General features: G+C 41.7%; 1 protein-coding gene across 2 annotated transcripts; it reads left to right on the plus strand.

The window, feature by feature from the left end:
• The first annotated feature begins 1,084 nt into the window (after positions 1-1,084).
• On the plus strand, positions 1,085-16,966 carry stom (stomatin). Of its 2 annotated transcripts, XM_012864176.3 has the most exons (8): positions 1,085-1,267; positions 6,021-6,053; positions 6,992-7,101; positions 8,776-8,848; positions 9,419-9,501; positions 10,387-10,590; positions 13,698-13,832; positions 14,627-16,966. In XM_012864176.3, the coding sequence occupies exons 1-8, from the start codon at positions 1,207-1,209 to the stop codon at positions 14,813-14,815; spliced, it is 888 nt and encodes a 295-aa protein (XP_012719630.1). In that variant the 5' UTR covers positions 1,085-1,206; the 3' UTR covers positions 14,816-16,966. The 2 variants fall into 2 exon arrangements, with proteins under 2 accessions (XP_012719630.1, XP_012719631.1); XM_012864177.3 differs by lacking the exon at positions 6,021-6,053 and having other exon boundaries at positions 14,627-14,815.
• The last annotated feature ends 31 nt before the right edge of the window (positions 16,967-16,997 follow it).

The raw sequence follows: 16,997 nt of genomic DNA on the forward strand, positions 1-16,997 counted from the left end.
CTGTGGAGAATCTTCTGCTCAAGACCCATTAGCACCGGCGGCCCTAGGGGTGTATTCTTCCCCACTTCTTTTCTTATTATGCCTTATAATGGGCTGCAGCGCATTCTGCCGCCATATTGGATGGGTCTCTCTCCTACTCAAGCTGGCATAGGAACCGACGGTATTTTTCTGCAGTTTACGGTTGCAATAACTGCCGATAACTACTGAAAGTAGGTCACGTGATGCAGATCACCGTTTTGGGCTGAGATTGGTTCTTAAAATGAGTTTTACTTGGTGAGAACAATTAACAAACTAAGGCTGAATCACCTTGCCGAATTAAGTACCCTGGAGTTACAGAGCGCTAACGCGTGCAAGAAGCTGTGCAAAACATTTATTTTTCATGGGTCTTAAGCTCAATCCCTGTTACGTGTAACAGCGTCCTGTATCATAACCACATCTCTGCTGATTATAACAAACTGATTATAACAAACCACACCGTGTGAACATTTTGTTGGGCAACCAGCTTCCTCAGTACAAATGAATGCACTGGGGGCGCATTAGAGACCCATCCAAGATCTGCAGTTTACGGTTATAGACAGACCTTTACTGACAGATTTATAGTCATAGGACAAATCTATCAGTAAAATTCTGTCTATAATAGTATACATCTCTATATTTATTCAGTAAAAACCCATGTCCTGTACATATGGAACCATTGTTTATCCTGCACTTGCTGCTATTGCACTTCTGGTTAGACCTAAACTGCATATCGTTGCCTTGTACCTATACCTGTGTAATGACAATAAAGTTGAATCTAATCTAATCTAATCTATATAATCTAATATAATCTAAAGATGGCAGCGCCAGTCCAAGGGGTTTGTCTACCAATATAATGTCTATGAAGTGGATCGACTTGTCCACACTGAGGTTTAACATTACATTACAAATAATACAATTTTTAATTTAATTATTTAAATACACGAATATACCTTTAATCACCTGATTTTTAAACGCACGAGGGTCACAACAGCACATGACCGCTTGAGCGCGCGTGCCTGTGTGTCGCAGGCGGCACCGCCCAGAACCAGAAAGCGTGCTACGTCATTACGCCGAAATCCATCGCCACTCCGGACAGTCGCTCTTTACCTTCAGCCTGCGTCTTCCCAGCGCACACGTTCAACAGTTTTGACTTTTCCCGAGGGCGTCTCGCTCAAGTCGGCCTGAATTATGGACAGTGACAACGAAGTGATTTCGGTCAAAGAAAGCAAGAGAAGGGAGCGCCAGTCCGGTGAGGCTCGGTCCACTTTCTAACATAACACATCAGCTCAGTTTATAGCGTTTCCAGAGGAAAACCAGCCTCAGCGCTTTCTGAGCCACATTATTCGGTGTATGCCACTCGGTTATCTTCCTTCTCAAATATAAAAGTATTAGCCTGGAGTTTTATTTTTTCACATGGTGTAATAATAATAATAATAATAATAAGTGACATGTTATCAAACGAAGCGGTGGGCGTGCTCGTTAGCTCGCGACGCTGCCTCTCTTCTAGCAACGGGAAGCTAACATCGTAGCAACCGTTTACAACGGTCTTTACAGCTTTCCACCCCGGACGGTAAAACTTAATATTCCCAGGACTAATTAAAGTGTTTTACTGCGATAAAGCATTGAATACGACGGTTTGCATCTGCTTTGTGGGATATGTGTGTAATAATAAACTCATTCTGCGGAAATAAGTGAGAAAAAATGTTGTATATTGTTAATAAATGGAACGCTAGTTGTATTATAAGGTTGCAGTTTACAGAAGACCATCACTGGATGTTAAAAGGATTAACTGTTAAGGACGGGTGGGGTCAGCTCGTTTTGCTTCTAGTAATTAATATTGATCGTATTAGCGACGTCAGCCATTTCAGCCCTGGGTGCCAATGCAAAAGCAGCATAATTTTTTTTTGTTGTAATATTTTACTTTTAAGGCTTCATTTTATGTCACGGCTTTTACATTCGCTACGTTTTTTTCCTGCTGTTTTGCGGGTTTTGCTCGTTTCGTACCTGCTGCTCTTTCAGGAAACTCTGGCTATGGGCAGAGATGGATAGAGTAGCCTAACATTGTACTCAGGTAAACGTAGCACTACATTAACATATTTTTACTCAAGTAAAAGTAAAAAGTTGTCAGCCAAGAAATTACTCAAGTAAGAGTAAAGTTTCCAGTAAGAAGGTTACTCAAGTACTGAGTAACCAATCATAACAGCTGGTGATTTAATATTTGAAAATTATGTAATCAGACAGACAAAAATGTAAGGTTATGTGCAAATCCTGGTGTTTAAAAGACAAAAGATATACTAAAGACAAAAAACACTTTTCTAAATGGTTATTTTTCAACATAAAACATGAAAGCAATACTTACAGCAGGTAATGTATATACATATGTTAGAACAGTGCAAAGTCCTTCCTATGAAAATATCTACTCTTTACTGTACATTCGCCTGACCTCCAAATGGCTCAGTGAGCTCTGCAGATAGAAAAATAACATTAAAAAAACAAATCTTGTGTACAAATAAGAAGTCTCATTTTAACAAACTCTTTTTTTTGCCTCTCTGGTGCATTTTTGGTTAAAACAAGTCTGTTCTTTATTCATGAAGTTCCTCACAGTGGGTGGAGTAGCCAGAAATTTTACTCAAGAGTAGCGATACTTGAGTCATATTCAAGTAAAAAGTAGTAAGTACAGTGCAGTAAAACTACTCCTAAAAGTAAAATTTTCTCAGAAAGTTACTCAAGTAAATGTAACTGAGTAATTGTAATAAGTTACTACCCACCTCTGCTTATGGGACTTATATATATTAACAGGGGAGGCCCTGAAATGTTATTTACGCTTTCATCATAGCAGGTTTCTAGGCCTGGTTCACATAGCAGGATTTTAAAATACTTCTGGTCCGCTTCTCTTACTGGCTTTCATGTTTGCAGGATGCTGCTCCTTTGCCAAAATAAAATATGAAATGGTGCGCTCTGTTTTGGGAACCCTGGGAACTCTCATATGATTGGCTCAGGGACCAGGAAGTAAAAACAGGCTAAACTCTGAACCAAAGTAGTTCCGGGCGTCCATCTAAGTTTGAAAGGAGTAAAACTTGACTAAGACATTGTTGATGGAGAGGACCGATTGTTAACAGGGAATGTTACTTCCATACCACTGAATAATTTATGTTTATTTTAGAGTAAATATCTTATTTATAGCTCCTTTAAGGGGGGTGGCTGTACTATGGTATGGATTTGAGCTGGGGTTTTTTGTGGTTGGTGTTTTCGTCTCGGGGTTTCCCTCACCTCGCTCACTGATTGGCTACATGTCAAATTCAACAGCACTTAAAACGAACACAGAGGTCAAAGTGATGTTCAGATAAAAGCAAATTATAATTACACAAATAGAACCAATACAAATTAAAATTAGTCAAATTAGGAAATGGTGTTGGCATAAAACTGACATAAAGCGGCATAACATCAAGATAAAACTCACACCTGTACATGTTTTTTACGCCAACACCTCAAAAGCAGCATGCTGTGAATCATTACACCTAAAGCAACAGAAGAAGCCAGATTACACTTCCCAAATGCAGTCAGGGTCAAAGACCTAACTTTTTTGGAGACATCTGATTAAAACTAACATAGAAGCCTTTGGCCATCATGACCCTTGTTTCATTTTATGGTAAAATGGGACAAGTGGCATGCCTGAGAACGGCATTTTAACTGAGAAATGCGGGGGTGGCAGCATGGCTTCATGTGGGCGTTTTGCTGCAGGACGTTGTGTTGCACTTCTAAAACAGCTGTGGTCAGAGCTGAAAAGGTGTTTTTAGGTTACACCGGTTCTGTGTGGAGGAACGGGCCAAGACTTCAGCTTAGTATTGATAGCAGCACATGAAAGGAAACCCAAAATGTTTGACTCGAGTCCTGCAGACAAAAACACAAATCTACCATATATTAAGGACGTGTATGTGAATTTATGAATTTGAAGAAAATGGGGGTGGGGGGAAAAAAATCACTCTCACTATTCTAGCAAAAAGCAAAATAGTATTGCTCGTCCTACCTGACAGAAAGAGGGTTGTTGTTTCCTAATGTCAGAAGTTCAGGTTTAAGCTGTAAGTTACTGAAGGATCATGATTCTATATTTGAACGGGTACATGACACAAATGCAGGGAATCAGTATCAGCCTTTCTACTTTGGTTTAAATCACATCAAAGCTGCTTTTTAATCTGTCGAAGCACAGATTATAAAACATGGTAGATTTATTTTGTTCACGTGTTAAATTCACGTTTGCCTTTCTGTCTGTAATTGGCACCCTTAAAGTGGACATATCATGCTTTTAAATCCTTCCTTTTCCCATTTAAATCATTCAGTTGTGTTCTAGATAAGGTGGAACTGCAATGCTTTGGTCTGAATTCCTCATCATTGTTGCCCCACAGCCCCTCTTGTACCAACGCTATGAGGTTCATCTGAGAGCAACTGGTTTTAGGGCTGTCTCTTTAAAGGTATATAGCCACGTAATATGCTTAGAAAAAAGACCAAGAACCCTTTGATCATGATAAAATAAGTTTATATACGCCAATCCTCCATCCCGATAGTGTTTTGACGGTCCTTTTTGAGCCAAAAAGTAATTTGCTCTCGGGCACAATGAACAGATATAAACAGATGTGGCGCTAATAATGCCGTTTTGCTTAATTTATAAATCAAAATTAAATAATGGCAGACTGAGCCTCTCTGCAATGCCTCACAGTAAAGCAGTAGCTCGGCGTGATTGAAGATGTTGCTGAGCGGGGCAAGCGCGAGGAGCGTTGCGTCTTGCAGCTCGAAGGAGGGGCGCAGCGGGAACGTAGTGTGTGTCGAGCTAATAACAGCTAGCGCGTTAGCTTATTTACACCGGGAGGTTTTCTGCCACGCAGGAACTTTACTGACACTTTCATGTCGCTCTCAAACATTGAGGCATTTCAAATAAACAAAGGACGTTTAGCCGAGTAAATGGTGGAGGAAACCCTGGTAATTGTTAAAAGAAATATATAGAGAACAAAGTAAACTCAAAAGCTTGAAAAATATAACCCAAACAAAGTATAAAGATGTCTATGCAGCACCTGGAGAGACTAAGTTAAACTTTTCTGATCTCCTAGAGACTCCACGTACACAGCAAAATGCATTTAAGGGCTAACAAAGGTGGATTTTGCATGATATGTTCCCTCTAAGCTTTCTTCTGGGCTTGCTGTACATCGCTAACCTGACTCTCGCCAGCTGTATGTCGCTCCGCCTAGCTTCACTCACATCCGTCTGGGACATCTTCCATAGAGAGTGATTTCTCCAACCGATTTTATGGTCTAGCCAATCAGGACGCAGGGCTGGAGTTTCATAGATGTGACGTAGTGGAGAAGCGACCGTGATGTGAGACTGTTTTGTTCCTGGACCGCCATGGCTGCTCGCATCGAGGAAGCACGCCGTTAACATTGATGCTGACTATTTCTTCCGTGTTGTCCAATCTACCTACTATTGTTTAATTAAACGAACATCGAGAACGGCCTGAAGGGCTTTTGTTTGGTGGAAACCATGTTTTCGCCTTCTCCGACCGGATTTGGTAAGTTTGTTTCCGGGGTGGTTTAGCGGTTAGCGCAAACCATATTCGGAGGCTTCTAGTCTTTAACAACGGTCGGCCCGTGGACTCGACTCGACCCACGACGCTTTGCCGCCTGTCTTCCCCCCTCTTCCTGCCAGCTCACTGTCAATAAAACGCATGCCACTAGAGCCGCAAACACATAACATTTTTTTTTTTTCCTGCGTCGCTCTCATCAGCGTCACGGGTTAGCTTTGGTGTGAGTGGTTGAAATAGCACGTTGATAAAGATGACAGACAAGTGGCTTATCCAATCATATGCAAGGATTTTTGATAAGGCCCAGCCTTCAATAAAGGCAATTCTTATGGAGATGTCCCAGATGGATGGATTAGGCGGAGCGAAATCCATATGGCGAGAGTCAGGTTAGTACATCGCAGGGCTGCGTTCTGACTTCTGACTTTGTCTGTAGGTCCAGGCCGTTACAGTTCACATGATGTTGAAGGTATGGATCCCAGCAACCGTCTGGTTGCATTTCTTTATCAATACCGATGAATGTCTGGGTGTAGCCCAGTGGTTCTCAATCTTTTTATGCTGTGCCCCCTTTTGAAGAACTAAAACATTTAGACCTTCTCATCCCAACACAATGGGTCGAAAATTTAATTCTTTTTATTATTCTCCCTCTTAATGCATTGAAGGCATTGCTCTGGAAATTACCCAGAAACCCTTTTATATTCTATAACAACACTTTCTAATAACTGGAATTTGTCAACATTGCTTCATTTTATAAACTATAATATTAACAACAACATAATAGGTCTTTATCTTCCACTGCCTGCAGTGGAAAGAAATCGCATTACTTTTAGCTAGCCATGAACCAAATCATTAATAAAAAGACAAAGATCTAAAATAGATTAGCTGAAGATATGGCAATAGTATTAAAGACAGACTACAGTAACACTAAGTTTTAAACTCTTTCAGGAGTTTCCTAATAAGATTTGACTACATAAATTCATTGCTACGTTACTTCAATGCATTGAAGCTGTTGCTCTGAGGATTACCCAGACTCCCGTGCTTCATAAACCTGACTGTAGGCACAGACTGTTGTCTCATACAGCAGGATTGATATATAATGTCCCCACGGACCTTTTTACTGTAGCACCTGCACTGCAACCCCCCCCCCCCCCCCTCCATGCCATTATGCACTTTTTGAGAACCACTGGTGTAGCCTAACATAGGAACATTGCACTAAAACGGTTGGAGGTGATCTTAAACCTGACTAACAGCTCACAAAAACAAATAGCTGCTGTTTAGAGAGGCTTTACAGCCACTTGCCTGCATGACTTGATTTAAAAAAAATGCACGGAGGGGACGTTTAGCCAAAAAGCACAGAAATGGGTGAGGACTTGATTTCACAGCGTGTGTGTGTCTTTTCTCCCCCAGCTTTAGAGAACCCAGAGACGGACATTGGCCTGTGTGGCTGGCTGCTGGTTGGACTGTCTCTCCTGTTGATGCTGGTCACTCTCCCCCTCTCCATATGGATGTGCATTAAGGTCAGCTGCCTATCGGATCTCAGTTAAGCCTGCTTCTAAAGCGACAAACACAAAGCCACTTAATGCAGGCTAATGAATAATGTTATCAATGTTTGTCAGTGTTTTGGAAGTTTAAAGGTTAATGTTGTCAACATTTCAAGTCATAGTGGAAACAAAGAAATAATAAAATGACTATGGCTCACAACCATTTATTTTTTTAAATGAGCACTAAGAACATTTTGATTGGTCTTTCTGTGACTTAAGTGGTTTTTGGTGGTATTGGCTTTAGGTTGCGTTCTGAGTCAGGTCATTGTTCTGTGTGTAAGTTCCTCAACTTTGTTCATCGTCGTCTGTTTGAGCCAAAAGCCAAGACAACATCTTCATTCCTTTCTTTTTTAAGACATCGTGTTGTGGATTTTCTGCTGTTTATGAGACCACTGTCCTGTTGATGAGCCACGCTGGACAGATGGCCTCACATTTGTCTCTAAAATACACGCATGATCAACTCAACGACAGAAAAACTCCCCAGAACTGTGGCTGCCACACCTGCCAAACATGCCTCTGTTCATCTTCTGTTCAAACGACATCGATCCAGATGTCCTGTGGTTCGTTCAGAGGCCACTTCCCTATCATTAGTTGGGCTGCCATATTGCTTTTTTTTATGGAGAAGAGACGTTTCTCCTTCAGCCTTTTTCTAAACAAGCCATGCTTGTTCAGTCTATATCTAATTATTCCCTGGAAATAATTAGACCCCAGGGAAGACCCAGAACTCATCTGGCCTGGGAACGTCTTGGAGTCCCCCAGGATGAGCTGAAGAATGTTTCTGGGGAGAGGAACGTCTGAGCAAGACAAGTTTATTTATAACAGGACGATTCAAGGTGCTGTACATGAACAGCAAAACATTACGGAGGGAAATATTACACAGGAAAAGAAAAATGGTACAGTAACAAAGGATTAAGCTAAGTAAACCTTTGACTAGACTTCTGTGACACATTAACACACAGAAAGCTTCAAATCACTACTTAATTGTTTCTATTCAGTGTAAAAAAAATAATAAGCTAGGTAAATCCTTGGGGGTTTCTGATCTAAAGTAATTTTGTCCAACTTTTCTAAAGCTACAACTAGAATAACTTCTTTAGTTTCATCCTTTCACAGCAAGCGTCACCGCTAACATTTCAAAGCTTAGTTATTTCTATTCATATATTACCAAACAAAAACATTACATTAAGCTACGGTAAGTAAATCCTTGACCAGACGGGGATTTGCTCCAGAACCTGTTGCCGCTGCGACCCGATAAGCAGAACGTAGCAGAGGGCTGGATGGACGCTAGCTGGGGCCCTTGGAGCGTGAGTTGGAGCTCTTGGGTGTTTTTAGTTTCTCTGAACCTGGTGAATCTGCTTGGATCTCCACTCGTGTAAAGACTAACAGCTGTGCTGAAGGTTTCCCACCTTTAGATAAATCTTTCTCCCTGCTAAATATTGGCTTTCAAGTTGTTTGAAATATCCCTATGAAGCTTGGGACGTCTTTGCTAAATAGTGACACTGTTGGTCATCCGGACTTTTCCAAACCTCGGCCTAAAAGCTAATCTAGACCTGACATGTTTAATATGTTAGAACTCTAAAAGTGTCATGGCAGTATCTGTGTTTGATTTGTGTTACTCTGTAGAAACACAGAAAGTGTGTTTACTCTCTGCAGATAGTGAAAGAGTACGAGCGAGCCATCATCTTCCGCCTTGGCCGCATTTTGCGAGGAGGAGCCAAGGGTCCGGGTGAGCCTTTTATTATTATTATTATTATTATTATTATTATTATTATTATTATTATTATTATTATTTCTTCAACATTATTGCCAGTAAACATTTTAAGAGCTCTTCACTTTTTGTTTAGAAGCAAAGATTAAAATAGGACCGGTAGGTTGAGAGCCTGGAAGATGCATCGGATGGAGCGACTAACAGGAAATGTTCGTCGAAGCTGAAGCTGACAGAGCACCTAAACAACTGTGTGTTTTGGTATTTTTTATATGGATTCGGTTAAAGGAAAGGGAACAAATGATCCATTTGCGTCAGGCTGCTGGTTATAAAGAACCCAAATGGTTCTTTATGTAGTCAACACAACACTGGGTCACACCTTGATTTGTTCTGAAGAAACAGAAGGACTCAAACGTCTCATCCTTTAACAGCTACTTTCATTTCTGGGCCGTCAGTCAGAAAAAAGTTTTTTGTTTCATCATATTTATAATTATTTAGAAATGGCTTCATAGCCCTCCCCAGATCGTACTGATTGTGTTTGCGGCGGCTTCGTTCTTTGCCACAGCTAATTGCATTCTTGTATTTCCGCAGGGTTGTTCTTCATCTTACCGTGCACTGACAGCTTCATCAACGTGGACATGCGTACCATCACCTTCGACATCCCCCCGCAAGAGGTACGACGCGCACCTTTCCTCTGTGGCCACCTGCAGCTGCCATTCACACATTAGTTTCCCGCGGTGGTTCAGTTTAAAAAAGTGAAACAAACACGTGGTATAATTCAAAAAAATAGTCTGGTGGCTTTAAGCCAGGAATTCAAGATACGGTCCACCAGGAGAGCAATGCAATAAACATAACCTGCATTTCTCCTTCCACTAAACTTTCCATTAATGCGCCTGAATATATTGCTTGAGAGAATAGGCGTCTTGTTTAGGTTTTGTGACTGACCAACCTTGTGGACGTTGTCACCGACTGTCTGTGGGACAAAAATCAGGTCAGCGCTCTTCCTGCCTCATTGTGCACATGCCAAAAAAATTCACCATAGAATTAAAACCTATTAGTGTCATGCTACCGCACCCTGTCGGCGGTGAAACACCCTCATTGGACGGTTACAGACACGTCAGCGCTGATTGGCTGTTGGTCGGCAGGAAGCCCCGATTGCTCATCACACAGACATTATAAAGGAGTTTAGATTCACACCCACATCTACTGTCATCAGTAGAGAAACAGAAATGAGTAATTTCCTTGTGTCCGGTGCTGTCCAAGTGTGACAGGCAGTTCTGGGTTAAGCAGTTTCGTTCCACTTGACCCAGTTGATATCTTAATTATCGCTCATTGATGTACATTTATTTTTCCCCTACCATCTGAATAATTGTGGGTCTCATGTTATCTTCAGATCTGAGAAACATCAGAATTAACAGAAGTGCGTCACACTGCGTGCGATGAATCTATGAAACATACGAGTTTCTCTTTTTTTTTTTTTGGACTGAATTACTGAAATAAATCAGCTTTTAGAAGAATTTATTAGGATCCAACATGTAAAATGCCCCCCCCTCTCCAAGGTTCTGACCAAAGACTCGGTGACGGTGAGTGTTGACGGCGTGGTGTACTACCGGGTCCAGAACGCCACTCTGGCTGTGGCCAACATCACCAACGCGGACGCCGCCACCCGCCTGCTGGCCCAGACCACCCTGAGGAACGTCCTGGGCACCAAGAACCTGGCGGAGATCCTGTCCGACCGCGAGGAGATCGCTCACAGCATGCAGGTAGAGGACTGGAGCCCCGCCTGGTTTATGAAAGACGCCTGCTGTATCTACAAACGCGCTCTCCCATTGTTTCTCTTTTTACTCTAAAGGAGCTTTTTCTCAAATAAAAAAATAATAAAATAATAAAAGACTTTATTGCGACCATCGCGTGTAAATTTTCACGGCAAGATTGAGCCGCTGTATTTAATTCACTGTGAATTTAGTTGTGAACGCATCACTTTCTCCTCCTCTAAACCAGTAGGCGCTCTTGCGCGTGCACACAACAACGAGCAGGTGCGCTTACCTGCGTTGACCAGACAGCGAGAACTATGGCGACAGCGTTTCAGGCAGTGGTTTGTTTTTTACAAGAAGGAGGTTGAACAAAATGTGGTAATTTGCAAAACATGCCGTGACACCGTTGCCACAAAAGGTAGCAGAAGCACAAATTTGTTCCACCTAAAACGTCATCCAGTGCAACTCTTGTAAACTCCGCGCGTCGACCCCCCCCCACACACACACACACACACACACACACACCGAAGAGAACTTTAATTAAACCATCCGTAAAACTGTTGAAACCTGCGTCTTCTTTTGCTAAATCCCATATGACAGAAAAAAAACGTTTGTTTAAAACTTCCCAGCACCTAAAGAGCAACAGATATATTTTTGAGATGCTCTGAATATGTAGCTGCGACTGGTCAGTTGATTTATATAGTCACAATACTAGCTTTTATTTTTGAGATTGTCACATTTACAATTTTTTATGTCTTAAGCACAAAAGAGCACCTTTTAATTCAGGTGTATTTTTCCTCGGTGTTCCTTTTGGCCGCTGGGATGTTGTGTTTTTAAGGTCCAGTGTTGACAATGAAAGAGCTTTAATGTGACAATATTGTAATTTGTGAAAAGTTTCTATGTGCAGCTGTGGTTAAAATAAAATAAAACTAAAAATAAAACATTTTAATTTCATTTTTATTTTGCAATCAATTTTTCAAACAAAAAAAAAATGACACGTTACTATGAGATATACCAATGCAACTTTAGGCACTTTGTGGCTAAAAACATTTGTTATTCAAGGTTATTTGAACATATTGTGATATATATATCGTGTATCGTGATATAGCCCAAAGATATGGTGATATTAGATTTTCTTCATATTGCCCACCCCTAGTGACCCTTATACAGAACGTCAGGCCTCTCTGCGTGGGCGCTGCCCTCTTTATGCTGCCGGCGGGCTTAGTTCGGTTGATTGCTGAGGTTTGGCTCTTGCTTTTCTGAAACCTTTTATCTCCACAGTCAGCCGCCTCGTCTGGGACTTTACAAGCGCAGACAGAAAACTCCCCTGGAGAACTTCGAGCCAGCTTCCCCGACTGAAACGTGTCATGGTGCTAAAACAGGCGGTCAGAACCAAAGTGACAAAGACCTTAAACCCGAGTTAGCTGTAATCCCAAGACACATTGGTAAATGAGCGTTTCCTGGTGTAGCAAAGCAATTAGTTTATTCTATTCTTAAAGATTTGGCCGCAAGTTATTCTAGCTGCTGCGAATAGTTTAAACTTGGTTGGTTTTAACTGGAGCTGAGCTCAAAGCTCAGTTCACACTGTTTAAAACTGAGATCATTTATGCTCACAGTACCTTTAACTTTTCCACGTTTTGTCACAAAACAACTGAGAATCTCTGGATTTCATGACATAGACCAACACTCCGTAGTGCCTTCCAGGGAAGTGAAGGGAAAATAATTTGTGCTTTTCAAAGGTTTTTCATTAAGAAAAGAAGCAAAAGTGAGGTTTGAGTTTGCATTCCGTTCCATTTTACTAACAAACCTCTAAATAAAGAAGAAAGCCAGTGAGTGAATTGAGTCCATCTGTGTGGAATTAAATGTCAGGATAATTCCAGTTGTTCTGTAAAAGCCTTTTATTTGCCTTGTTAATATTATTTTTGTAGTTTGCTTTTAACTCAGTTGGATCCTTCATAGTGTGGGCATCCCTGAGGATTTTAGTGGTTTTATGTCTATCTTCACACTTTTTAACCTTAGTGAACCACTGGTGAATGTTTGAAAAGTGCTTTATGAATAAAGTTTGATTCATTCCGGCTTACAGGGCTGTCCTGACCTCCAGAGAGAAGAGCAGAGAGTTGTCCTCCGTGGAATACCAGATTGTGTTTCTTTAGAGAAAGCTAGAGAAATGTCGTTTCACCAGACTTAAATAAAAGGTTTTCCTTTTTTAAATGTATCAAAGGGTTCTGATGAGCTGAAACACTTTGGAGGACTTCCTGGAGATTCGGCGTGGATGTCTGTGGTCTTGAGAAGGTTTAGTTGAAGACTGGTGCTGGTCCAGAACGCAGCGATGTGACAGGGTAGTTAAAGTTTATAAAGGTTTTTAAACCAAAGTGGCTTTGCGGTCCTAACAGCGATAATTACTTTATCTCGTCATCATAAGAAAACAACCTTTACTATCCAGAGGTAACGAGATGATCGTCACGTTATCACGAGATGGCGAGTAAAAACATTCACGGGGACAGAGGAGCGCAGGTTTTCATTTCTTTAAAAAAAAAAGGTTCATTATTTTCCCCTTGAAACCCCCAGAAACCCAGAGTTCATGTTAAATGGCTTTGAGCTTATAGCGGCTGTTGGGGTGAAAGAGAACATCGTTTAACAACGCCAGAGGTTAAAAGACACCGCCTCGCTCAAGGTTTACAGAAAAAACCAGCCAGGAAAGTTTCAGCGTGTTTTTGCACGACGACGCAGGCAGACGTCAGCATTGGGAGCATCTTCGCTTTCGCCTTAGTCTAGCAAAGAGCCGCGTGTGTAAGTTGAGTTGAAATGTTTGGTAGTAACCATGGGAACGAAGCTCCCTTCTTCAACACAATTCTGTGGTTTTAAAGCTATTAAAATGTGAGGCGTTTTAAAAATGCTTCATGCGTGACAATAAGTCACGTCATCTCTCTGTGTACGGTAAATGCATAAATAGGAATGACTGCAGCATTCAGTTTATTTCCACCAGTAAAAAAAAAAAAAAAAAAAAAAAAAGAAGCCTCTCACTCTGCAGTTTGATCTCTTTCTCTGGAAGAGTTCAGATCGGCGCCACCTGCTGGACGGCGTTTCAAACTGAAAGGTGCGTTGTGTGCTTTCAGTCCACTCTGGACGACGCCACAGACGACTGGGGGATCAAGGTGGAGCGCGTGGAGATCAAAGACGTGAAGCTGCCTCTGCAGCTGCAGAGAGCCATGGCCGCCGAGGCCGAGGCGACCCGCGAGGCCCGAGCCAAGGTAAGGCGGGGCCCATCACCTTAATGCAACAGTCAGGCAGGATGCTTATGGCTAAAACGGGTAGAAAATGTCAGATTCTTCCAGGAAGTGTTTCCCTAAGCAGGTGGGCTTTCTCTGAAACAAAGGAACGCTGTAGCTGATCTTGATATGTATTCACAAAACGTCTGTATGTCTGTTTCTTCAAGGATTTTGCTATCACTTCTCCTCTAATCCTGCTAAACAACAATAAGATCCATGCACACCCTTAGTGTGGAAAAAAGAGCAGATTAGGATTTAATACGGGATTTAAGGATCAAACAGGAAATCCGTCCCAGTTCAGTCAGAAGACGCTCCGAAAACAATGAAACAGACAAATGTGAGTGATGCAGAGAAGGCTGTGCTCCACGCAGGCTGTCAGTGATAACGAAGAGACGACCCAAAGCAGCCTGCTGTCTTTTTTTTTTAACAAATCAAATCATTTCAAAAGTGCTTTTTTATTTTTACGCAGATACAATTTGTAAGTCAATAAGTAAGTACATTTTATATATGTGGGAACTTTGACAGAGTTGACAGAAAACGCCATTAAAAGGAATATAAAGGAATATAAAACTTTAACCAAATGGTTAATTTTATTTAATCTGAAGTCGAAAACGGGTCAAACAGGAACCAGCATCTGTTTCTGGTCCAAATGAAACCTGCTCTGTAGTTAACTTAGTATTTGATAACAGCAAATCTCTTCTGTGTCCTGAAAGCCGTTCAGCTCATCTTTTGTTTCCCTCTGAGCTCTGCCCTCCTTCTCCTGTTTCCTTCTGCAGGTGATCGCCGCCGAGGGCGAGATGAACGCGTCGCGGGCCCTGAAGGAGGCCTCCCTGGTGATCGCAGAGTCCCCGTCGGCTCTGCAGCTGCGCTACCTGCAGACCCTCAACACCATCGCCGCCGAGAAGAACTCCACCATCATCTTCCCGCTGCCGCTGGAGATGATGCAGGGCCTCCTGAAACGCTGATGGAGAGCACCACAAGCCCGCCCACCCACACACACAGACACCAACCAGTCAATTAGGCTGTCTGCTTTTAACCAGCAGCGGGTTTTAAAGTAGCTGTTTTTCTTCATTTCTGATCTTTTAAAGCTGATTCAATTCTTTTAACAGACCGATCCAAGGCTGCGTGACGGCCGGAGCAGCAGAAACCTCAAACCTTCATATTTTCTGTTTTTCGTTCCAAGTTGAACTCCTGGTGGAGGGACTGACCTGCTTCTGATCTCACACACACACACACACATACACACACACACCTGACCTGATATTGTAGCACTTCTGTCACGACAGTAACACAACATCCAGTGTTCTCACCTTTAAAGGGTCAAAAACCGAGTTGCCAGTTCAAAATGCGGCATATTAACTGCTCTGTTTTACTTAAATGAAACAAACCGAGGCTTTCCTGATGCATTTCCCACAGTGCCTTGCAGAGGTCTTCACACCTCTGGGCCTCCTTCACATTTCCTCTCGTTCCAACCGCGAACATCCGTGTGTTTTTAGGTTTGTTTTGGGATTTAATGGAGTGGAGCAACACAAAGTGGAAGAAAAGGATGGATTTTTTTTTTATAAACTACAGTCTGAAAACTGTGGCATGCATCTGAATGCAGCCCCGCCCTCTCAAGCCGTCTGCAGCTTCTATCAGAGTTTCCTTCCACGTTTATCTCCATCCATCAGCGCTGACCCGCTTCCCTGTCCCTGCTGTAAAACGTCTCCCCGCAGCTACCCATTCTGCTCCGCTTTGTGTCGCTCCATCCCATAAAACACGTTGAATTTCTGCGTTGTGATGCGACAACTTGTGAGAGGTTTTAAGGGCTGTGAATTAGCAAATTCTGGGAATAAACAACGCGGAAGACGGGGAGCGGTACCCGAGTGAGAAATGCATTTATATTCAATAAATAGACATTATTCTAACTTATAAGCTGAAAAGTTTTATTTTCTCTCTTGGTTTTTCTCACCAGGCTGGATTTAACTGGTTGTACATATTTACTATAAGCTTTCTATCAGTATATGAAGTATTTAGAGGACAACACGCACTGTTAGGCTCCAAACAGTTATAAGCCATGGAGCTGACAAAACCCAGAGTATATCTACACATGTGTCAGTGGTGCCTTTTCATTTTATCCTACCTTCGCTTTTCTTACTCTTGGAAAAATTCAGGGGCTACAAATCTTTCAGCCAGAAGCCTTAACTCACGGCCAACCATCTGTCTGTGTTAACACGTCACTCTTTCCATCTGCTGAGGAGATTTTATTTACATTTTTTAACAGAGTTTCTATCTCAGTTTCTGAGTGCAACACAAGCCAAATACGTGTTTACCTTTATACTAACCTGTGAAATATAATCCCTGTTAGCTCGACTGTTAGTAAATGTAGTTTATGCATCCTGCAGGTTGTGTTTAACACTCAGATCAGCCATTACATTATGACCACTTTGCATTAGAGGGGGACCATCAGCACCAGTCCTCAGGTTGGCATCCTGATGTCCATAAATGTTTGGCATTAACTGTTATTATTAAAAATATAGAGAAATCCAACTTAGTATATCTTTTGGTCAGATGTTCAAATTTTCAGAGTAAAAACTGCTTCTGGAAAAATGTGAAATCTAAAAAAGAAAACCTTATAAATTCAGCCTGAGGTTGCAGATACGAATTCCTGACCATTGTAGAAGTTTCTTCCAGGTAATTTTTTTTTAAACTGCCAGAATTAATTGAGATCTGTTTTTAATAAGAGTTAAAATGTAGACGTTGGTGTCTGGAGAGCTCCTTCGCTCCAGCCGTCAGTGGTCATAATAATCTGGCTGATCATGGTGTGTCGTTGTGATGTTTCGTAGTTTTCTAGTTGGATCGCCATCTATCACGCCTGATAGGTTTTGTTATGGAGCTGTTACATTTTAATGCTGTATGTTGTGTGTTTTGTGTTGCTGTTGGGAGGAAAACATTATGCTTCCCTGCAGATCATCTGCAGCGGTGTCTCCTTTTGGTGGCTACTTTCAAGCTGGTTCATTACTTTAGACACATTCACTGTAAAAGAAAAATATGTTTTATTTCTTACCAGCTTGTTTCATATGATTCTAATTTTAATACATTTACATGAAACATTAAATAAAGATGCAATCCACGTGTTTGTTTGACCTGGTTTGTTTCAGACCAGAG

Source organism: Fundulus heteroclitus, chromosome 8, assembly GCF_011125445.2.
Source record: "Fundulus heteroclitus isolate FHET01 chromosome 8, MU-UCD_Fhet_4.1, whole genome shotgun sequence".
In the NCBI taxonomy this organism is placed as follows: domain Eukaryota; kingdom Metazoa; phylum Chordata; class Actinopteri; order Cyprinodontiformes; family Fundulidae; genus Fundulus; species Fundulus heteroclitus.